General features: G+C 35.9%; 2 protein-coding genes across 2 annotated transcripts; one reads left to right on the forward strand and one right to left on the reverse strand.

Moving 5' to 3' along the window:
* Positions 1-4,708: 4,708 nt before the first annotated feature.
* On the forward strand, positions 4,709-14,540 carry LOC130804589 (nuclear pore complex protein NUP85). The gene is made up of 18 exons (XM_057669078.1): positions 4,709-5,211; positions 6,565-6,667; positions 7,477-7,587; positions 7,707-7,790; positions 7,995-8,066; positions 8,145-8,201; positions 9,291-9,410; positions 9,517-9,717; positions 9,813-9,923; positions 10,329-10,366; positions 10,974-11,130; positions 11,876-11,974; positions 12,054-12,110; positions 12,275-12,421; positions 12,790-12,860; positions 12,974-13,061; positions 13,313-13,369; positions 13,785-14,540. Exons 1-18 carry the CDS (start codon positions 4,823-4,825, stop codon positions 13,980-13,982), a joined length of 2,160 nt encoding a protein of 719 aa, XP_057525061.1. The 5' UTR covers positions 4,709-4,822; the 3' UTR covers positions 13,983-14,540.
* Positions 14,541-15,293: 753 nt separating this feature from the next.
* Positions 15,294-23,374, reverse strand: LOC130804590 (protein unc-13 homolog). Its single transcript, XM_057669080.1, has 5 exons — positions 22,721-23,374; positions 19,441-20,307; positions 18,297-18,752; positions 16,817-17,006; positions 15,294-16,725 (listed from the first exon to the last, which is right to left on the reverse strand). The coding sequence occupies exons 1-5, from the start codon at positions 23,240-23,242 to the stop codon at positions 15,797-15,799; spliced, it is 2,964 nt and encodes a 987-aa protein (XP_057525063.1). The 5' UTR covers positions 23,243-23,374; the 3' UTR covers positions 15,294-15,796.
* Positions 23,375-24,860: the final 1,486 nt, after the last annotated feature.

The following is a 24,860-nucleotide window of genomic DNA, read 5'->3' on the forward strand; positions in this document are numbered from 1 at the left end:
TTTTTTCTTTCATTTCCCGTAAATAGTAAACGCAACCTTCATTAAACTATTTCAATACCATCTATTCCATAATAATCAATTACGAACCAGCTTGATTTGAAAAAATTAATTATGCAAATAATGCAAAGATATATTACAATTATGGAAAGTCATACAAGAAGTTCAAATCATATAAGAATATACAAAGTTTGTTAAACTACAACCCCCGACCCCTTCTGTTTTGCGCACCAGTGGATGATGATGGTGTGAACTCGTCAACCTCCACAATGACATTAAGAGCAGGAGCTCGTCGTTGACTAGCACGCTGATATGTGATGATTCTTTGCGGAGGCGATGGATGTGGAGGAGGAGTGGTGATGGAAGCTGGAGGAACGAATGGCGACATAGTAGCAGATGTCGATGGCGATCTGGAAGACCGACCTCGAGTAGATGAACGCTGGCGACCTCTTGTGGACCGAGAATTGGATCCTCCGGAAGAGCTACCTCGGTGGGCTGAACTCCATGTAGAAGGAGTGTGAAATGTGTCATCTACCTCGCCAATGATGGGTGGAGTCGGTATGAGGTACTCATAACCCGCCTGACTCAATGCATCGGTCAACGATGCGTTAATGGAGCCTAGGGTCTGAGAACATAGCCGATACCCCACATCAACTGGCGATGTAGCGGCCCCTTGAATCGTGTCATTGCATTGTATGATCACCGATCGGATGCGCTCAGCCTGTTTGTTATCATTATATTGTTAAAAGAGTCACATAAAACTATTACTATATGTTATGAGTGTTGAAAGAAGAAGTACCAGTGACGTAGATATCGGATGGTAATGTGATACTGGCTGCACAAATGTGGTGTTCGTTAGGCGTAATATGGAGATACGCCTGTACCAACTCATGTACATAGCAAAGCTATGACCTGTAAAGTTATCTCCTCGAACCAATGTAGATGCTCGGTCATTCCACGTATCTACATGCGATCTATGTCGTACGAGGTAGTTCTTGTCCCCAGTCCTCCGATCGATCGCATGTAGTTAAGGTTGGGTGTCATAGGCTTATGGAATAACCTTCTCCAAACTGAATTGACGCATCTACGCTCCTGTGTGTCGCCTGAAGCGTAAGCACTGATGGATCAACTGGGCCCGGCATCGCCATGATCGCTTTTACATACATTAGGGTTATAAAAATTACATAAATATTATCAGACTCAACATGATATTACAAAATATAAAAAAAAACATACTTTGTTGACCTGCGAGGCCATGTTTTCTTATTATGACCACTAAATCCACAAAAGCTACACGTGTTACGAGGACGCGTCAACGGTGCATCCATTTTGTTCCGTATACGAGTTGATTGCGGACGACCCTTTCCACGCTTCGTTGAGGGATCTGGAACAACTGTAAGACCGTTCCAAGGATCGCAGGTGAACATGTCTGGAACAGGCATGAAAGTCTTCTTATAATTCGATACGTATTTTGTAGTGCGAAAAGAAGGGTCCACAAAAGTATCATATGATATGTTACGAGCTCGACATACTGCAAGAACATGTGAGCACGGTAACTTGAAGATGGTTGGTTTCTAACAGGAGCATGATGTTGCTGTGAGGTCAACCATGTAGGATTTTCCACCTTTTCCTGCTATCCTGTTGCCACAACCAGTGGTGACCTCAAATATCCCACGCACTGTGTCATATATCCTAACATCATGAAAGCGTGCTTTTTCAGCATTCTTATCAATCGTATCAGTTGGTTTCTTGGCATACACATGTCCATTGTCTAATCTGTTTCTCCCTAAATCCCTCCTTGTGGCAAAGTATTCGTTAACCCGGAAGAATGTCATCCTAACCAATGAAGTGATTGGGAGTGACTTGGCCCCCTTCATTACGCCATTGAACGCTTCAGACATGTTTGTAGTTCTCACTCCATATCGATGCCTACCGTCTTGAATCAAAGTCCATTGGCGTTCAGGAATAGAACCATCCACTAAGTACTTATACGCGTCCTCATTAAACTCTTTAAGATGATTCATGTAGAAATTATATTTTCGAATCTTTGTCTGTTCAGAAGCTTTTCCAAATAAGTTTTTAACTGCTATGTTTTTAAACTTCTTATGCACATTCGATGCTAGATGATGTTTACAAAACCGATGGAATGCAAATGGCTCTTCCCAACCTTTTCCAACTATATTCATTGCATGCAAAATTCCCTTGTGACGATCAGATATAACACATAAGCCGTCGCTCTTAGTGACATAATGCCTTATACAATCCAAGAACCAACTCCATGTGTCGTTGCTCTCTCCCTCCACAACGGCAAAGGCAAGTGGGAACAACTGAGAATTTGCATCTATCGCCATAGCAATCATAAGTGTGCCTCTGTACTTTCCGTACAAATGTGTACTATCTATAAAAATAAGGAGACGACAGTGGGGAAAACCCTTAATGGATGGTCCGAAAGCCCAGAAAATTCGCTGAAACATCACTCTGGTAGGATGCATTGTCGGTTGGACTTCCCATTGCACCACTGTTCCTGGATTAGATTGCATTAATGCCTACAGGTACCTTGGAAGCTCCTCAAAGGACTTATCCTAATCCCCAAACACTTTTGTTATAGCCTTATTTTTGGCCAACCAAGCTCTCTTATATGTTATAACAAATCCGTATTTATTTTTTACAAAATTAACGATTGACTTCACCTTGAACGCTGGATCAACTCTGATTATATCCACGATAAGATTAGCAACAAATTCAGAAGTAAGGAGGGGATGATCGTCACTGTAATGTGCTGAGCAATCTTGATTATGACCCTTATATCGCACAATCTTAAATGATCCTGTTGCGGTCATAACAGCTCGCATCCTCCATTCACAACCTATATCCTCCGCATTAGTGCATTGGATAACGTACTTTGAAGGCTTCGACTCAATTACACGGAAGTTTCTATTGTTAGAAATCGCCCATGCTTTAACATTCTTCTTAAGGTGGTCTAAGGAGCTAAACTCTTACCCTATCCTAAAGTCTCCATTTTCATTCATGGAGTTGTCATCGTTCCAGGTCATCCATGCATCAATCAATCTTTGATCAATCTCATCAATTCTAAGCCAGTCTTGAGATGGAGCACCATCTCTAATCGCTGCATCTAGAGCTTCTCTTCTTTTATCATCCTCCTCTAAATCAGAATCAATATGCTCATCCTCCTGATCTAAAGAGTCAACCTCGTTCGCATTACGCCTACCCAAGTGACTCGTGGAAAAGGTGTTCATTACACCACCATCAATGCCACAAGAATGAGTTGGAGAGGTAAATTCATCCAAGTGCTCATTAACGTAATTTGGGTTACTTAACATTTCTGTGAATGTATCATGGTGTACACTAGGACCTGATTCTAGATGTTCCATGCTAGTCATGACTTCCCTTGCATTATCCAAATTTGCAACCAATTCAACATAAACCTCCATTGCCTTTCTAGGGGCTTGTGATGCCGCATAAGCAAGAGCATTTATGCTTTCATCATTCTTAATTGGAACTAACACATTTTTCCCAGTCATCGAATATTTCATCTCCTTTTTTAACATAAAACAGTTGCAATCACAACCAATTACATCACAGATTTTGCTATGAAACACCTCAAAATTAGTATTTTGACGATGGATAAACATGACTGTATTTAATCCTCCATGGCTCCATTATAGCCAACATCGGATTCAGTATAACTTACTTCCCCACCCCAATACACTATAACGGGATAATGATCCATATTCTGCAAACACAAACATGTTTTTCACGTGATTTCACATACACTTCATTGTTGATTGTGACTAAGGGAAATATTAATTTAAATACAGGAATTTGTGATATTAAGGTATTAGAACACTTATTAGAAAGGTTCATTTCAAATATAAAGCTAAAAATACCATGAATTTATATCCTAAAACCAATAACCTTACCCTACAAAGTAATAAACTTTCATTGAAGCATTTCATCAAACACTTTATATGCATACAAACCAAATCATAAAATTCAACCACAAACTTCTAAAATGTAAACTTAAATCATGAAATCAAGAGAATGTAACAAACAATCAATGTATTTATCACTTCAAATGACAACAATAATGAACAAAAAAACAATTTGCAAATTGAAAAAAAATTTGGGTTATATTCATACCTTAAATGAGGATTAAAATGAATAAGAAGACAAGGAGAAGATGGGAATGTGGTTGATTAGTTTACTTGAATGAGAGAAATTGTAAATATGAAGTAAATGAGAGTGAAGAAATTTTTTTTAAGAGAGCACGACAGCAAGAAGCAAAGAGGAAAAATGGAATGAAATGAACAACACACGAAAGACCTGCTGTTTTGTACTGCTACAAAACCGCCACTTGAAGTGGCGGTTTACTTACTATTTATTTTTTTTTAAAAAAATTAATATGACCTGCTGTTTTGTACTGCTACAAAACCGCCACTTCAAGTGGCGGTTTGCTTACTTTTTTAAAAAAAATAAAATAAAATTAATATACATAAAACCGCCATTTCATCTAACGGTTCTATTAAAAAAAAATAAAAAAAAAAATTCTCACACCGATCCTATGTGGACGGTAATATGGAAAATAATTTCCCATTTAATTTTTATTTTGCAACATTATGGGAAAACATTATGATCAAAACCAATTATGACAAAAAAAAAATAGTATGATATACAAATAAAACTCTTAACAATGGAAAATGGGAAGATAAAGTACGAGTTATAATGTCACTTTCTCGCCCTTTAAAAAATCACTCAAATTTAAAACCCTAACAAAACCCTAAAACATAAAAAAATTCCGGCGACGATGCTGGCACCGGCATCAAATTCCGACGAAGAATTTTCTGTACTACAACTAATTCCGTCTTCCGAAAAACAGCAGGCAGTGATTCATCCAATTCACCATTCTCTAACTTCCCCAATTTCTCGCATTGCTATTAGCTGGTCTCGTGGTAACTCTATTCGACTCTCTCTCCTACCTCAACCCTCTTCGAATGTCAGAGAATCAGATGATTCCGCTGACGGAACTGTTGTCGAGGTCAAGCTTGATGGCGGAAATGGCGGAATTAAAGATGATGCACAATGGAGGAGAATCGTTTATGGTTCTGTTGCTCCTTTTGCGATGTTTCAAAGTCGGAAGAATTCCGCTTTGGCTTTGTCGAAACTGTCCATTGGTGCTTTGGCTGATTCTGAGTGGTATGTCGGTTGTTGAGTTAGAGAATTGAGTTGATTGTTGTTTTGTGATAATGTTAAAATTGAAGTTGATTTTTTTTTTGTTGTTGATTGCTGTGATTTTCTTTATAGGAGTGTCAATCCTTTTGAGAATGAGTGTCCCAACCTCAGCATATTCTGTACTTCTTGGTTTAAGTTTATAAATTGGAATTCTGTTCTCTGTATGATTGTTTTGAATTTTGATCGTTTAAATGGAATTGGTAATTTAAATTTACACATTAGGAGATTTAAAACACGAGAAAAATCTAAGTTTTAATATTATGCATCAGTTAAAGGAGCTTATTTGTGTCTATTCTTGATGGAGCCACATATTTATAGATTTTTTTTTTCTTTTTTTGTTTTGTTTTGTTTTGTTTTGGAGCATAATGGACTATAGCAACATGGCTTTGAGCACTTCTTATTAAACGGAAATCAATGAATGATGTGGTTTTGTAGACTTGTAGCTGAGGGAAGTCAATGATTATTTATGAATTCAGCACTTAATTTTAAAATTTGAATTGATTCAAATATTTGTTTTTGTTTCCATCCCAAAAATTTATTTGAATTGTATTTCATCAATTAATTTGAAGAACTTGGGAAATGTTTGTATCCGAGGAGTGATATTCAGTGCCACAATGATCTTCTGGTAGAACTTTTGGAAGTATTGTGTCGGTCCTTCTAATCATTATTTACAATTATGGCATTTGCACTTGATGACTGACGAATAGGTGGGAAATGAAGAAAATAGATGGTGAAGTAGGTTAGGCAGTAACTTAGTATTTCTATTTTCTTTTCATTGTAAATGAAAACTAACAGCTGTAAGGCCTCAAAAGTGCTGCTGGATACTTATCAGTAATACTATATTATGTCCATGTCTAAGCACAGTACGAGGGCTGAAGGTTTTTTAAGTTTAATTCAGCTTTCAGAATGTGGACAAGTATTTAGATTTCTAGAGATCTCCACAGCTATTTTGCCTTCACGTGTAGTCACTAGTCATGGCTTAAAGCCTCAAGATTCATAATGATTCATGTCAACTTCTTACCTTGCAAGTTCAATGTATTAATGTTTCTAGACCATGGATCATGACAGCTGGTCCTTGAACAGAACCTTTATATGGCGCACCAATTTGTTTTACTATTTAAAATTTTCTTTTGTTTCAAGATTTAGATTACATGCTTGGTGTAACTGCTTGCTTTGGTTATTTTGGACACTAGTCTTTCCCGTCTTGCTCTTCTTTGATTGGTATTAGCTTTTTATGGACTTTATGAATATTTTATTTTTTCGTTGTTGCATGCAATCTGTTTTTTGAGTGTCATTCACAATGTTATACATGATCAGGTGGGAGTATGCCATGGAGTATAGTAAGGAGATAAATTCACTTCTTGGTACAACAAAGTCGACAGCTGATTTGGTTGTTGATGACCCCGAAAGTATTCTGATGGTAATTATTTATAAAGAAATCTACTTTTTAAGTATAAGATTATGTACCTCCATGTTTAAGAAAGTAACCAACAATAACAATAACAATAACAAGAAAGCATTACTCCCAACATTATAAGGTTTTCAACATGAACCAAAACAACTCAATGTGTGAGATAGTTGCCAACAACGGTAAAACTTTATATGAACCTATCTAATGCCTACTACAAATGCAATATTAATCCCAAAAGATTGGAACCTCTGATTTTTGGTTCATGATCATGGAATGTGACTAAGTTTTATTGAGTTGATTGTGTCCTATCTAATATCGACAAATATAAAACTTAATTTCAATGATCATCCACATATCTCCTTCTCAATTCATTTATTACATTTGTCATATGCTTTTTCGAATTTCAGATCTTCATGTCATTTTCACTCTTGTTATCTAGGTTATCATTGTCCTACTTCTAAATCCTCAAATTTCAACTTTCCATTTTTTATTTGGTGCATTTTTCGGTTTTCTTTGCACATTTATGTTAAAATTTGCCATTTCAAAAACAAATCTTCCATCCATTTTAAAAATTGGATGAAATGTTTGGTTTTGGTATGGCAGATAATGAATACAAATGTGCAAAGAAAACCGAAAAAGTACACCAAGTAAAAAGTGAAAGGTGCATTTTTCGATTTTGTTTACACATTTTTGTTCAATATCTGCCACTCCAAAACCAAATATGAAATATCCATTTAAAAACCTGGACTTTTTTCTATAATATAATACTTTCTTACTCCCGATGACTTTTTGTTTTCTAATGTCGTTGATTTGTTAAGGTTGATGAAGAGAAAAATAGTCTAAAGGCTGCATGGGAGCTACTGGAACTTTTTTATGCAGATAAGCAATCTCAAGCTTGGCTTCCCGAACGTCTGGTTGATTGGCTAGCTGTAAAGATCGTCCCTTACTTTCTGATGTATCATGAATTTTTAAATAATACTAGCATATTCACGTGGTGACAGGATGGTGGTGTGAATCCTGATAAACTATAATTTTTTTATTCTGCTAGGATTATGATAGCTTGCTTTCAGAAACTCAATCTACTGTGCATTCAAAACTTGTAGATTTTCAACATCATCTTTTGAACTTACAGGTAATTTTCATTTGGTGAAATGTTTCTCATCACTCTGACCTCAAATGAAATACGTCAATGAAAAAGTATTGATAAGCTTTCAATTTGGTATTTCCTAAACGTTTCAATTTGTCATGTGTTGTGCTATTTTCTTTTGAAACAATTTTAAACACTAAAACTTTCTTGGAGTTTGTTGTGTATCTAAGATCTAAAACCTCTTTGTAGGTGATTGAGGATGATCCAAAATACTGGGATTGTTTGATGTCTGCACTAGCTCTTGGCTGGCTGGATATTGTGGTATGTATTTGGGGAAGTGCTGTGATAGTGGCTTTGACAGGTGTGGACAGATTGTGAGCTCATATTTTCTGCTGGCAGGTCAAACTATTGCGTCTACATGGGTCTTATCAAATTGAGCAGCTAGGAAGACGTGAGGTAAGTCAGATTTTAGTATTTTACCTATTCTAAAGTTGACCGAGCTTATTAATAATTTCGTGTGCTGCTTCATTTGCGTCTGCACTTAATAGTTTTGTAGCCTTCAGTGTTTCTTTTCTTGGGGTTTTCTTAATTTGATATGAAATGGTTGAAAATAAAAATTACTATATTAACAAGGCCAAACCTGACAATTATTGTTAATTTCCTAGTCTAGTAGTCTTGGAGCTTTGTAATTTTGAGTTTTGACAATCGCGGCTCTCTGTTTGAGATTTCCCACGTGTTCAAGGGCTGTTGTGCAAACTTTTCTTTTTTGGGTGACAATTAAAACTCTAAAAGCCTTTATGAGGCAAATCATTCTCCCTTTTGACACAGTGTGCTACTGGACCCTATAAATAAATATCTCATGGGGTTTGTCGAACCATGAACCTGCCATCATTGTTGGTTATGACTAGTGCCAGAAAACCAGGGTATATGTTCTGTTTGTATCCTTTTTTAGCGGCTCATTTTATCAATTGATAAAAGTTCAAATTGCTTGCAACATCTCTATTTTTGCGTACTATATTTGCTTAAGTTGAGAATATTACTCCAATCTGCACTACCTTTCTCAAAAGAGGGACATTATTTACCTAGTTATCCAAAGGAAAACTTATGTTGAATTTCCTTACTTTCACGGTTTCTCCTTTCCTTATTTTGCACGCCTAAAAGAAATGGTGCATCTATTTAGGGAGTGAGGAATTATATCAGTCATTGAATGGTTGTGTGTCATCCTACCTCGCATTTCTTGACCTTTTGTTTCATTTCACGTGTTTTTGGAGGTGAAATAGGTATTGATGGCCCTTCTTGACAGTATCAGCGATCTCTGTATCCTAGATTGAATATCCATCCCGCTATGTGGTTTCTGTTGGTCTTTCTTTTCGTGATACATTCAAATGTTACTCTTCATAGGATCCTTTGCTAGATTATCGTCTTTTAAAAGGTTACTATTTCTTAAGAGTGTAGAATCACATTATGAATAACTCTGGCCCTCTTTTTTGGTGCTGATCAACAGATGAGCTTACAATTTTATGTCTGTTTTTGTATTCTGAATAGACAGAAAATGGGCTTGTTGAAGCAGTAGTTGTTCTTGTGTCAAAAATGCCGCGTCTACGGCCTGAATTACATGCTGGAAGGTTGGGGGAATGCTATAAAAGCCGGACTGACTTTGCAAAGGTATATTAATCTGAAATCCATGCATCCCTTGCTGCTGCTTGTTAATTAACTATAGAAGTACATTAAATGATTAAAATCTATTTGTTTTGTTCTATCAAACACCTAGGGTTGGGAAATATGGCATGCACGAGTTACTAAACTGGAGTGCAGTGCTTTCTGGGTTGAGTGTGGACACCAGAAAACCAAAGAGGGTTTGAGAAAACTTCTACAGATCATGCTAGGAAACTCAGAGCATATTTCTGCTTCAACATGTCATTGGATTGAACTTTACACTGCCCACTTTCTATACATCAGGCCATTCACAGTGGTGAGTATAAGTCACCTGCAAATACTGTATCTAGGAAAAACAATTCTTGATCCATTGAAATGAAATGCGTGTGGTTGAACTTTGTTTTGAATCAGGGGTTAGAAAGTATGTACAGCCTTGCTCAGAAATGCATTCAGTTGAAGCCTATGTCACGTCATCATAGCTTAATGGGAATTCTAGTTGGAATTCTTGGAGAAAATACTGAGGTAGGCCATGTTATCTTCTCATTTTCTGGTTGTTTTAATGATGTATACTTTATGCTGCTTTTTCTATATCCAAACAGTAAACCCTTTTGGCTACTTTCGTTAACTAAAGTGCAAGAATCCATTTGCATCATTCCACTGTGGGGGCTATCCAATATTTTGTATTCCATTGATTGTACTTAAAGTCCTATTATCCTCTATATATATTACAAATGGATTCTTATGTTTATTGGTATTGCAGATAGGCTTGTGCTTTTTTTTCTTTAGAATATGGTGAAACAAATTGTATTTTGGGCTAGGGGGAATAAGTAATTTACTGTCATGTTGTAAGTGTCTCATTGTATCTGAATAAAAAGGTCTCCTTTTCTGATTCTAACTCTTGATGAATTGTTTCTTCTACTTAATCAGGTTGTGCTAGCAGAATGCTCTAGAGCTTTTGGCCCATGGTGAGTGGTTAAGAACTTTTTTGTTGGTATGTGTTGACTATAAAGCTTCGTCCTATTTGACTTATTTGAATTTACCTGAACTTATATAAACTTGTTAGCCATTGTGTGAACTTATTGGAAATTAGACCTTATCTGAAATTCTGCACTTATCCTTATCTGAATTTATGTCTTGGAATAAGTGTAAGATGTGGCAAACTTTCACCTTATTGAACTTATTGGTCCTTATGCAAACTTATTGAACCTTACCGAAATTATCTGATCATTTTTTTTTTCGTAAAATTAGCCACATATAGAACAGAGTACAGACCCTAAGTGTAGGCAAAGTCTATTATAGAAAAACAAAGTATTGTAAAGTATAAAGGCCGGGTAGTTCCAAATTTGTTTTACAGTTGGATACAATAGGGGGTCACTGTTAAATCGAAGTAGATAAATGAGATATAAATATCGAGTATAAAGGAGGATGATTTATTTTTTGTATAGCCATTCTTTAAGTGACATCATTTTTACTCGTCTATTTTGATTTTGAGAAAGAGCAGCAATGCATTTTGTAAGCACCATTTTTTCTTCCAAATTGTAAGCAGTGACAAACTTATGTCCTTAATTGAAGGATGGTGACCCATGCCATAGAGTTGTTGACTTCTGGAAATGACCAGTCAGAGATTCTTTTGCGTGAAGTGCGCCCGAACTTAGGAGGAGTTAGTATTGAGGAGCTCCATCGACTTGTCTATGCTCAAGTTCTTGCCTCTCATCAATTAACTTGGCAGGTGAGGGGACACCTTTTGATGAATAGTGAGCTTAAATAAATTTTTTATCCATAATGCCTCTTGTTATTATATGTTATGTATTGACAAGAATGCAATTGCCTCACTTATGGGGCCAAAGATTTATAGTTCCTTGATTTTGGACTATTATAAACTATTGTAAAATGACTCATTAAATTACGTGTACTTCTTATTTATGTGCAGTTGTACATAATGTTTGCTATCAAAGGTTACTATTAACTAGGCTGAAGTTCTGTACATTCGAACCCCCCAATCCCCATCCTAGGTGGGAGCCATTTAATGGCATTGAGATGATGGTTTGTTGTTGTATTAACAAGAATGCAATTAAGATTATGTGTTATCTCTTCGATTAGGGAGTGATCAACAGCTTGTTAGTGGAACCAAGCAGCAAAAAGGGCCTTGTCGTTTTCTCATTAAAACCTATTGTTTCAGGAAATAATAGTCAAGGGCTAGGTTCTTTAGATAACTTCATATAAGGTCCATCCGAAGTTATTTCTGATTACCTCTAATTAGGGTTAGCCCTAATTAGCTCAACTGCTCAACATGTTTTAATAAGAAAAATTAGAGCTTTGAATGAAGCCTTAGTCCTTATACACTTGGTCCAAGATAATTAATTAATCACAAGTGCCAAGTGATCCGTTTGAAGATATAATACAAGACGGCTAAGAGTATGTTTCTATTTTTGGAGTTTGTTTAGCCATTCTTATTTTATCTGACTTGCTCCCAGATTGCACCTGTATACTTGACATCATGCAGACCTGGATTGGGCTTGCTGGATATTTTATTGTACAGACAACCTGTTCACTTTAAGCAAGGCTTGCTTAAGGTAAGAATTATGTTGACGATTCAATAAGCCTATGGCTTATATTATTGTTTGCTACTTTTTGATAAATTTATCTGAACAGAACTTGGAGATCTGCCGTTTGTACGAACTCGAGCCTATCAGTTCAAACATCATGAAGGTATGTCTTAGTCATTTTATGATTTGAATAAAGAAAATTTATGTCATCTAAAGTTCTCGAGATTTGCTTGCATAATGTTTCTTTCATTATAATATATTATGAGGCCCAGCTAACCTGTTTTTTTACGTACCCTATGCTAACACATAAGAATTGTCTTGTATCAGATTGCTGGAATACATCATTGGAAGCATGGTCGAAAAGGATCTGGTATTTTCTGGCTTCAACAAGCTCAAGATGAATGTCGTCTCAATAAAATTGCTCAGCAATTGTTTGATTTTGTGGGGAAATCAATATCCGAAGAGAGCTTTAAGGTCATGATGTTTTGATTTGGTTAATTAATTTTCTCAAATTCCATAATGTGTTTGGAACTGTGATTTCATTTGAAAATCTATAATTAGTTTAAATTAAAATTAGTTTAAATTTAGTGTTCGACAAATCAAAAAAAACAAATATAGTCTTGAGCTGATTCCATTCCACCCTTACTTTAAAAGGTAGTCAAAGTTGAGAACTTAAGACTACCCAAACGTCGTCACTTTCAAATTCTTCATTTATGATTTTATAATTGAATTCTATAATTTGAAATGAACTACTTGCTTCTAAACATAAGCTAATAGTATTTCTTCTTCAGTTAAGACCTGAATTATTAAAGGTACTTGTTTCTGTGGTTAATGTTCTGCAGCAATGGGAAGGATTGATTGAATTGTTAGGTTCTGACACAAGAACTGCTGGAGGCCTAGAGTTTCTGCACAAGTACATACCTTTAATAATAACGTTTCATTCTGTATATAAAGTTACAACATGGGAACATTTAAGTGATATGTGTGATCAAACTTTGATCTTATATATGCTCTCAATTTGTTCAGGTACAGAGATTTCAAGAAATCCCTGCAGCAAGTTGATGATTGGAAGACTACTGACGCTGCTAGGCAAGCTGTGGAATCTCTTATCCTGGTATCCCTTACCAAAACGTCTTGAGTGTTTTCATCTGGGAGCTAATTCTTTGTATTTTTTATATATATTCATTTTATTTGCTCCTTGGCTTTTACATGCTTGTCTACTTGTCACTTTGCTTGATTGAAGGCATTGCCTATCTTCTCTCTAAGTTATGTGTCATTTGCTATGTGCTAGTGTAATTATTTATTGATGTATGACCTGTCTTCAAGGATTGGTTTTCTCTTCATGAAAAATCTTCTTTATTGCAGCTCATGAAAAACCCATCTACACCTCAGCGGTTCTGGTTGCCTCTTCTTTATGACTCGGTATGATAGCTTCTAATCTTAATGGTTTTATAGTTTCTTTGCTATTGAACTAGAGTATCGCTATGTTGCCTTCTGCAATTTTGCTTTGGTTTTACTACGTTGCTCTCAAGGTAATCTTACTTATAGATTGGAGTGGCATGCCCTTTTGTTTGTTAGTCTTATTGCTTTAGTTCTACAACATTCCATTACCCTAACGCCATAAATTGAATATTGTCTAGGTGGGGTTTGGGGGGGCGGATGTAGTTAACAATTTTTTGTAATAACATAGGTTGTTTGCAATAGACCTCAATAGTAAACATCGTTTACAAAAGAAGTGCACAAATTAATGAGTCATGTTACTATATTCCATTTAACCTGAAACCAAAGAACTATATATCTGCTTTAGTTCATCAGGCATAATTTTTGTTATTGGCAGTTGAAGCTGCTCACGTGGCGGGAGGGTCCTATTCTTGATGTTCCACAGACCAATCTACTATTGAATAAGCTGCAAGAGCTGTCCATGGCTAAGCTGCGCCCTGATTATGTTGAAGCAGACTTGCCATCTCAAGCCTTGAGTAGTGTTCGGCTGGCTCTTGCTACAAATCTTGGGCGTGCTATTCTTGAAGAGCAATGACTTCTTGTGCAATTTTAAGTTCCATCCGTTCAGCACATACTTACATGAAGCCATTCTTGAAGACAGCCAAAGATCACTTAAAGAAGAGGTACTTCATAAAGTGCTGTTAAAATGTTACGGATACAAGAATGTCGATTTTCCAATGATTTGTCAAATTTTATTATACCCATTAGTCATTTAATGCCGCTACATGATCATAGTTTTGTAATGTGGGTTACATGATCATAGTTTTGTGGTGTGGGTTACATGATCATAGTTTGGTAAGAGATTTACCAATTTTATGTATAACTAATAGTGGCTGTAGTACAAATGTTTATTTTAATCGGTATGAAGTATGTAGATGCTGAAAGACAAAAAGGCTACGGTAACTGACTAACTGGTTAGTGAATTGTTCTGATAGCAAAGAAAAAGTAGCAGGAGCTTTCGAGGGAATGTATGTTTTATTGTTAGTGTAATCCTTTGGTCCTCTGGACTTTGGAGTTGCATCTTGACATCACGTTAATATATTTTTTTGCATATGCATTGTAAGGACTCGTGCTTTGCAGTATTCGTTCAGTATTCATATCTTTTGAAGTTGGAGTTGGTATGCAAATACGATACAGTTATTAGGAAGTCAATAAGCCAATACACGAGAAAAACGTGTATATAAGCTCAGTCTTAAATTTTGTTAAGGCTTTAGTAAACACGCCTTACGAAAACAACTTCGTGTTTGGCTTGTGTATACTTACAATTACGAACAACTTGTTTGTAATTATTTGTGAGCTTAATCTAAATTATTTAAAACCCTGGTAAAAATTCAATTTAATAGTAAATAATTATCTTAAAAATATGTTATTTTTTACATGTAGAATTAAAAAAGCTTATATGTTTATGCTAATGGTTGAAAATAGAAACAAACAATAGATTTTTAAAATCTTGTTTCGATTATAAATTTGAAAAACAGAAAGTTTTTTTTTGTTTGAAATCGACTTAGCTTGGGTTTAAACATGCTATTTAGTTTGGTCTTGACAAAATTACTAATAGATGGATATAATATAATTTAAGCTCTTATAACTTGAAGATCATCAAATTAAATATACAAAATTATCTAAGTTAAATTAGGTTTAAACTTTTATATTAATACAAAAACACCATATTATTGAAAATACTGTTCATTAGCACGAGTGTAACGCTAGTTCAGTAGTTTGTATAATAAATTATTTAAAATTTAAATACCTTTTCAATATATCTAGAACTTGATATCAATTCTTTATTTTGCATAAATGACTTCAAATGTCTCATCGCACCAAAAATCGGTAAACTACTTGGAAATCAATGCCAACAAATAATGTTGAGTATCTTTGATAAAAAGAATTATGATTTCAAATATATTATACAAAATGGGTATAATACATAAAAATAATTAATAGCACTATGAACAATGGTATATGACCATCAAACCTTCTGTGATTGCACTTGGGTACCTGAAGTGACCTAAAATCTCAACAGAGAAAAGCAAGAACACAATGCTACAAAAGCCAGCAAACTGATCAAAAGATGAACCAATAACACCACAAATTACCATATATAATAAGATAATGAATCTAAATATGCAGCTGTCATATACCAATGCTACCGATCTGTAGAAGCTTCAGAGGCTATTTGTCTTGTGCTCCGACTATACGAAGCTTACTGAATGTGCCAGCTTCAAATTGGTGCTCAACCATATTTTAGTAATCTGCAAAATTTGCCAAGTGATTACTGCTTCGCTCGAACAATCCGTGAACCAAAAGGGTAGTCTCATCCTTTAATAGCAGCACCGAAAACATCATAAGTTATAGTTTCTTGGGTAAATTATAAGTCTTTTTAAGGAATTTTGAAGCCGCATCATCATTCCTGTGACACAGGACACGTAGTAATGTGTTTGGTTCGGTGGGGTTCCATTGACCAGAAGTGGGAGGTAGTGGAAACCTAGACTTGGCGGAAGAACCATAAGTTTCCAATGTCACACGTCTAAAACGTTCAATGAGAGATTCTGTATCAGTGCGAAAGAGAGGAAGGACTTCCCTAGCTGTAGATGAATATTTGTTGATTAAATCAGTAGGCAACCCATCACCATTAGCCCAAAAAAGGTCCTTGAGGGCTTTGAAATCGTCCTCTATAATCTGAGAATCTTGGCGCGAAAAGGCACGGTAAGGTCCTCCGGCAAGCAAGACCAACAAGAATCCATCACATGAAGCTCTCATAATGTCGGTGATAATTCGTGTGCGTATTCTTTCACTCACAGAGTCTGATATGATCAATAAGTTCTGTTCTAGCTCCTGCAGGAAAGGCTCAATTCTAGATGATGATGCATCTCCTGCATATAAATTATCCCATAAGACGTGGCTTAAATCCTGGAAGACAAGTTTGTAAGCTAGTGCCTCAGAAAGTTGATGGATTGCCTCTATACATGCCGCTGGTGTCAACTCAAACTTCTTTCCCGTGCTATTGGAAAAGTCTTCTTCACGAGCAGACTCACAATTCCTCAAATGAGTGATTATTCTTTTCTCGACAACTTCCAACTCTAACCGAATCCTATGCAAGGTGTTTATTCGCACGCAAAGTTGCATCACTCCAGAAGCAGTATCCCCATTCACAGCCACTTGAGAACTCTTTCTCTGAGAACTTAAAGGTTTTTCTTTTTTCTTAAATACACCTAATTTTGATCCAATGGAACATCTTGTCAGAGCCGGCATAGTAGGTAGAAATGTATTTCGTGATCCTGCAATGTAGAAAAATTATAGTCTATAAAGACAAAAACAAATAGGAGTAACAGAAATTGAGAGGGTTAAGCACAAATTGCAAGTACATACCACAGCCAGACTTAGCTTTGCTTACATAGTATTGTAAGCATCGGTCAAGACCAACTACTAAGTCGGGAAGCAGTACTGGATGCATCGGAATGGGCAGCTGAAAGAATGCGTCTAAAATATCATCTGTGACCTGTAGAACCTCGACAGCAGAAGGGGCAAGTCCATCTTGAACCGCACGAGAATTCCATACCTAGCATTTTGGAATTTATTATTATATTATGCCAGTTGCCATGGCACAATTTCATGTTGCATTAGAAAAAAATCATTTGGTGCAGCAGGAGCATAATTACAGGAATAACTGCCCAATCACAGAGATGACATGCGTAGTATAGTACTTCCATAAGCAAGTAGTGCATATCTAGGTCCAAATTAGTCCAGATTCCTACCTTGGTAACACATGGCATAACTTTGGCATAAAATACCAGCAGCCAGGAGTTCAGGAAGAGCCTATTTACTGTAATAAATTTCTATTATGGTCTAATAAAGAGAAAACATACTCCCTCAGACAAACAAATATTGGCAAGAATAGTCTAGATCTGTGATTTTGTGACACATATTCGTGGCCAACAATTTGTGGAGCTAGGACGAAGGAAGTAGAAAACATAGCAACATAGCCACTGATGTCAACTCAAGAACATAGAAAATTGTATTCATATCTTCACAAGGATTGACTAAACAAGGATGAATTCTGAAATGCTTTTCAAAAAGGTACTTCAGATCACAGCAGAAGAAAAAGGAACGAAAACAAAAACCAGAACAATTCTATTCAACAGTTGAACACAGTATCCAGTTGGGTTGCTACAAAGAGGTTAGTGCTTTATTGATGCTTTTTGCATGTTATCAAAAATCATAGAACATATTGAGCCTTGCATGATGACATAAATCAATATGCATCAAAGGCCCCCAATAAGCTGTTCTCTACTTGTTGCTTGTGAACCAGAATGTAATTCAAAGACAATCAAAGCTATCAAGGCTCCAAAAGAAACACTCTTTGTGTTGACCTCAACCCACTATAGGTGAAGTCACCGACAACAAGGATTATTGAATGGTAGGCTACCGTGTACCTCAAATCTACAGCTTTCCGCTACTTCACCTTTTCATCACTCTAAATAATCATGTAACTTATAAATACTTGAGGTGATGGGACAAGGGATAAAAGCTGTGATAAAATGTCAGGCTTCAAACTGTAAATGAGCATCATATTCTAACTGAATTGATTTGAAGGGTTATTGCCAAGAGAGAAGAGAGAATGCAAAGCCATTCTGATTTCTAAACTAAACTCCCTTTCTGCTACTAAGCAGATTGCTAAGTCATCTTGAAGGGGTATGAAGCTACAACACACACATACGACAGCAACATCACTGCCAGTGGTTAATATGAACAGAATATTTAAGATAGCAATCCCCAACAGTGTACTATAGTGAGCAAAGATAATTTAAATTGATCAAACTCTAATAACAGAAAATTAGATGGGTCATACCTCTTCTTGAATGTTTCTATCAACTCGTTCTTTCATTCTATCTAGTCTCATTTTCATCCAAACTTTAACCAAATTGGCCATAGCAGCTTGCGCCTCGTATGGTGGCATCTCACGGATAACTGCCTTGCCACCATCTTCACTATCTACTGAATCCTCAACTGCTGTCTGAACAAGATCTTGCTCCAACTTGTCAGCTGCTCTCAATATCTGCACAGCATCGGGTGTCAACTCTGATATACTCGAAATAAACTGCTTCAATTCATTCCCATAGCAAGCATGGAGGGTAGCAACAGCAACACCAGCTGCCAAAGGATGCCACCTCTTCAATATCGGACTGAATACTTTCTTCTCATGTGCAGCAAGCTCACCAACATCCTTAGCAAGGATAGCAAGGACAGGAAGAGGGTTTGGTTGATTCTTTGATGCTCTCCGACTTGAATCTGCCTTCTCCATCCTCTGCAGTTAATAACCAAATATTTCTATTAGTGATAAGCCACATCTGTTCATACAAGCAGTGAAGCATGGAATAGGATAGTCAAGGCCTACTGTATAAATGTAATTTGGCATCTACAACCAGTAAAGGGTTTAAAATATTTTATGAGTGCAAATCACAAGGTCCAGACCTCTACATTTTTCACTATACTGCAAGTGGACTAAAGCAATTTGGCAAATTGCTAACAATTGAACCCAATGCACCCAAGCAGTGAATAAAGCTCCTCGAGGGAATTCTTCTGGTTGCCCCGACCAATCTTTTTCTTCATAGGACAGAAGGACGAATATACACAGCATAAACCAAGATAATTCCTCAGATTGTCTCATCAAAATTAAGCGAAAATCATTGTAGTTTGTTTTTATAAATGTGCACTTATTCATTCACTAACAAGTGTATAACAAGGGTAAAATTTGCGTACATCCGACCTCCAAACCCTACCCTAAGTGGGAGCCACTTAATGACATTGGAGCAATGAAATGTTGATTTTCGTTCTTTTTTCCATGTTACATCACCAGGAACATGTTGCAAACGCCCCAATTAACAAAACAAATTTTGTATATAAATTGGGTAAAACTTCTAGTAGGGTTGTAACTAGAAAATCAAACATCAAGATTATATATACAAACACAATTAAGGCACAGAAAAACTTACCTGTGCAAATGCAGTGCGAAGTGATGACCGGATGTATGTATCAATTCTGCTGCGTGCAACATCAACTTCACCTTTCCTCTTCCTACGATACTCATGAGATATATCTTCAACTAATATCTTTGCAGCAGATATCCCAATGGAAAGAACATTAGGCATGGTGTTGATATTTACATTATCAAACGTGTCATGATATGCAAGCAACCTTCTTTCCACCCAACCCAAAATAGAAGTTAATGTAGCACTGAGAAACTTGGAATACACTGAATCCTTTGTCGTCTTTGCATCCTTTGCTACTTCTTCCAGCTGACCATCAACTGCAGATAGGAGATCATTTTCAACTTGACCAGTAGCAACAAAACGATTGAAGAGAACCCAAGTAAAACAGAGATTATGCAACAACTGGTTAATGCCAAGAATTGGCCAAGTTTTCTTAATAAGCTCCATAAGTTCATCAACTTCTTCGATAATTGTAGATTCATCATTAACATCAAAGCATACTTCTAACAACATCTCATAGAGACAGAGATTGAGAGGGAACCCATCAGCCCAATGACAAGAATCTGACAATCCATCAGCTGCTCTGCAAGCTAAAGCCACTACAGCACTACGAAGAACTTGCATTGATTCATTATTTTTCCCTGTCTCTATTGGCCTATCTAGAGCTCCACGAATTATCTTTTGCAATCGTTGCACACTCGCATCGGCTTTACCAATTGGCTGATAAGGATGTAAGATAAGACCAGCTTCAAGCACTCTCAAATTTCGTTTTTGCCAAGCATCATATTCTTGTTGATCGGTAAAGTCTGACAACTTAAGCTGTTGTAAAAGTTCCAGTGGAAGAACCAGGTTATCAATACGTTTTCCAAGCTGTAACAAGAACAATAAAACTGTCACTGGTTAAATTTCTTAAAGTATTATGAAACAAATCAAATGTATTAATCTTGTGTCAAGCTCCAAACTCGCGTTAAAACCTAATGGATTGATAATAATTTTTAAAAAAGGAAAGGAACAAACTACAAAGACTTCAAATACAAAAATAAATAATTTATATTTCCAAATAGATTTAGTACAATAATAATAGATAAATAAAATTTGATCATTGCTAATACAAACATCATAGTTTATTATAGTTCTAATCTATTCAAGCAATTCAAAAGAACGTATTTGCTATGACTGTTCAAAATCTTGCATGACTCAAAGTCCCATATCCAACCATACAACCTACTATATTTACACCAATTGTAGATCTCAGGAGTATTGTTTCTTAATATTCCTAATTGTTATTGTTGAATCTCCAGTCATTGTTTCCCTAAAAAAACTCTCCAAGGATTAAACATGAGCTCTGATATCAATTATTGTGCGACAACGAAAGCAATAATCGAATAACGATGAAAATAATAAAGAAATTCAATGCAAACAATAAAAAAACACACCAAGAATTTATGTGGTTCACTATCGATGTGATAGCTAAGTCCACGGGCACTGGGATCAACATATTTCACTATAAACCGCAATGATTACAAAAATAATCAAAGATTTCTCACTTGATGGCCCACTTTTCTCTCTTGTGCTTGTTTATATAATAAGCCCGCCCCCTACAAGAAGAGATTAGAGCTAAAAAACAAGAAAGAACTGTCCAGAAATCACGTGAAAACTAACTCCCGGACACCCCGCAAGGCAAGCCGAGTCGGCTTCCATTGGTCCCCACTGAACCGCTGAGTGGCTTCACAATCAGGAACCCCAAACTTGAAAGTAGCAGAATTCGCGAGTAGGCACAAACCTCGCAAGTCAATAGGTTGCGATACGGCAGAGATCTCGCAAGTCGTGAGCTACATTTTCCCCAAATCAGAACCTACAACCGATTCGGCTATCATCTTCATCACCCTCGACGTCGACGTTTCCTCTTTGGAAAAAGTCCAACATTCAGTCAATGGCCTCCTCTCGATTCATCTTCTTCCCATGACCAAGACTCGATCAAGTCACCACCATCAACACTAACATACAATCATACTTACAATCATACTTACAGCCATACAGATACCCTGGAGTTTGTTTAATAGAGTGTTGGTTACTTTAAGGTGAATGCACATCCTTAATAAAGAGATTCCATAAAACCTTCGCATCAGACAAACTTTACAAGCCTTTTCTCTTCATCCGTTCAAGGAACAAAATTTACTATTTTTCACTAATAAGCTGAAATACCGAAGTTCAACACAATTGTGTAACTCAATATGCAACTCTTGTGCCACTATAGGATCAAAAATAATTACAACTCAAATCTACAAAAAAATCCGTTTATTCAAATTATAAGAATCCTATAATGTATTGTATGAACATCTGAGTCAATAAACACTTCAGACCCTTGAGTATATCAAATCGACGGATTATTACCTGAAACGACATTCAGAAAGGAACGTTGAACAGAAATAAGGAACGCAACCTAAATTGATTTGGGAACGATTGGGTACGAGATACATTATGTATAAAAATATTTGATAATAAAATTAAATTTAAATGATTTTTTGCTTTACGAAATTGTTTTTAAATGGATTTTTTTGGTTTTCTAGGTTTCATCTCGTTTTTCCTCCTTTATTCTTTAATTTGTAAATAAGGCCAGAACACCTTTTACACACCACCTCGAGAAATTTGAGCCGCGTTTCATGGTAATTAGGAATAGACATTCCCGGATCGTAGAATGTGATTACGTTCCACGTTCAATGTAACTATTCGACCCCTACCTCCAATTGTCCAGCCATAAAAACAATAAAGACTTTCAGTTCCTCGCATCAACAAACCTAATTGAATTGAATTAAAAACACAGACAAGCAGCTCCTTTTTATAGCTTTCGTGTGAACTGGGATGCAATCCACCGACACATGCCAGTGAGAATCTCAAATTACTTTTTTCTAAAAAATCCTAATCCACCAATACATTAAACCATCAATTAAATTAATCAATAAACTAAGAAAAGATTCACGCACCGAAAATATAAACTTCACACCAACAATAATTGTTTGATTTCCAGCAAATTCTCATAATGTAATTTAATAATTATTCTATATAAGATGGCAAAATTCAAACTTTCAACCTAAATCAACCACATTTTGACCTTCAAACATCCAAAACTCAAAATTAACTTAATTTAATTCAAAGCAAACGAAATTTCAATCCTAAATCATCTACATTTTGATCTTCAAACTACGGAAACACAAAATACACAAAATTCAAACAAACCGAACTAAAATTAACCAAAAAAATCCGACAAGATCTAAAATCTGACCTGAGAAGCAGCGATCCTTAAAAAAGCTCTTCGAATTCTAGAATCAACGGTTTCAGAAACTCTCATTTGAACTCTCATAAGTTCACCAACCGTTAATGGTTTACTTTTAGGGCTATTTTCACCAACTGACACAGGACTACCATTGCTACTTTTCTTCAACCCTAAACTCGCAGAAGCCGATGATCTCAGCCCAAACGCCTTCTTGACTCTACTCGCCGCCGTAGAAGTTAACGAACGTTGCAATCCTCCGGAATTCGAGCTTACATTGGCGATTGTGGCGGAGGTTGGAGAAGAGTTAGCAGCGGAAGAGAGAGTTTTACCCGAAGAAGTTCGACAAGCGGCGACGAAGATTTCGTAGGCAGTGGAGCGAATGTCGAGGGTAGATAGAGTAGGAGTGAGGTCGGTGGAAAATGGTGAAGGGAGAGAAGATGAAGGTGGTTGAGATGGTGAAGAAGATGGTGGAGGTGTGGTTTCTCTTCTTGAATCTCCAATTGAGCTCCTGTCTCTGAAAAGGAGCGCCATTGGAGAGGAGGAGAGAGAAAGTGAGTGGAGAGAGAAGGAATGGGTGTGAAGCGTGAACTGTAAATGAGAAGGAAGAGGAAGTGGAGAAAATGGGAGGATTTTCTGGGAGAGAATTTAATTGAATTCTGAACAGTCAAAGAACTTTTTTGTTTTTATTTTCTTTTTCTGTTTTTTCTGCTTTTTGTCTTTCTTTTGTAATTTAGAATATAATATTTTTTTCAAAATTTTTTTAAAAAAACTATTTTTACACTAGTTGACCAAAGAATTATTTAGCAATTATCAAAGTTTTATAATCAGTAAAAATTATCAAGAATAAACAATTTTTTGCTTATTTTCCTATAATAATACTAATTTTGATTAATTATGAATAATACCAACTTATGAGATGTTTTTCTAGAATATCCTTAACATGTTAAAAATCAAATATAGGAGATTATATGATAAAAAAAATCGGTAAAATTTAGTTAATAAGCTGAAGTTGGTATTATTCTAGGAGAAAAAACTCTCTAAGTGTTATTCGTGATTAATTAAAAGTTATATTATTATAAGAAAGTTAACGAAATGTTGTATTATTCACAGAAAGTTTTCCTTATAAATTATATGATAAATTGTAATTAATAAACCAACATTTATTTGATACGCTGAAAATAAATTCACGCATACTTTATTTTTGAATAAATCCACGTATTAAGTATATTTGCAATAATAAACTCATTATTTATAATCATATTCAAAGCATCACAATAGTTGGGTTTCTTTGAGTAATTATATCGAATATGTGAGTTTATTTAAAAATAGATAATAGTTGGTTTATTTTCAGCGCATTAAGTAAAAATTAATTCATTTTTTACGATTTTTCCCTAAATTATATTCGCGAAGGTCATTATTTATGAGTTATAGCCACTATAAATCAAAAGTAGAAACATTAACCCGTATTGTTGGATTTTCCCAAAATGATCCGTTAGACTTTGACATTATTTTTGATTTACATGTGGTTGTTGGCTGATTTGATAAGATAAAAGTATCAGTTCAACATTGAATACGTGCATACTTTAGGACAAGTGTTTGTATTCACATTTAAAGGTTTTACAATAGTATTCTAGAATTTAGAAATATGAAAGTGTAACGGCCCAGTTTAAGTGACTCGGAAATTCATATGAAAATACGAATTTCGGTCCACTCTTCGGACTCGAGAGAAAAGTCACCTCTAGGATCGTCAACGTTCCGTCGATAAAGAAATATAATTAAAACAGAAAACAGTACCAACGTGAAAGAAATAAGTCAGCGGAAGTTCTTAAGTACAACTCGAGAGCCTACTAGCCTCTAGATCAACTAAAGAAAATTGACGAAAGCGAAAAGAAACCAACACTATCTCTTGTTACATAATTCGGAGTTATATCTAATCATAATCTTATTACAAAAAGGAAACATAGTCTTGATGATTACAGATTCTAAGTCGAGCCCTCACTCCAGTCCCCACCTGCAATCAACCTACTAGTCGTCATGCGACAACACGTAGCAGGTTCCAAATATCAATCCAATACACGTCAGAGACTTCATACAAATGTCAAACAGGTTGAATACAAGCAATGTGTTTATCTAGCATGCATAGGCTCTA

The sequence above is a fragment of the Amaranthus tricolor genome, chromosome 17, assembly GCF_026212465.1.
Source record: "Amaranthus tricolor cultivar Red isolate AtriRed21 chromosome 17, ASM2621246v1, whole genome shotgun sequence".
NCBI lineage: Eukaryota > Viridiplantae > Streptophyta > Magnoliopsida > Caryophyllales > Amaranthaceae > Amaranthus > Amaranthus tricolor.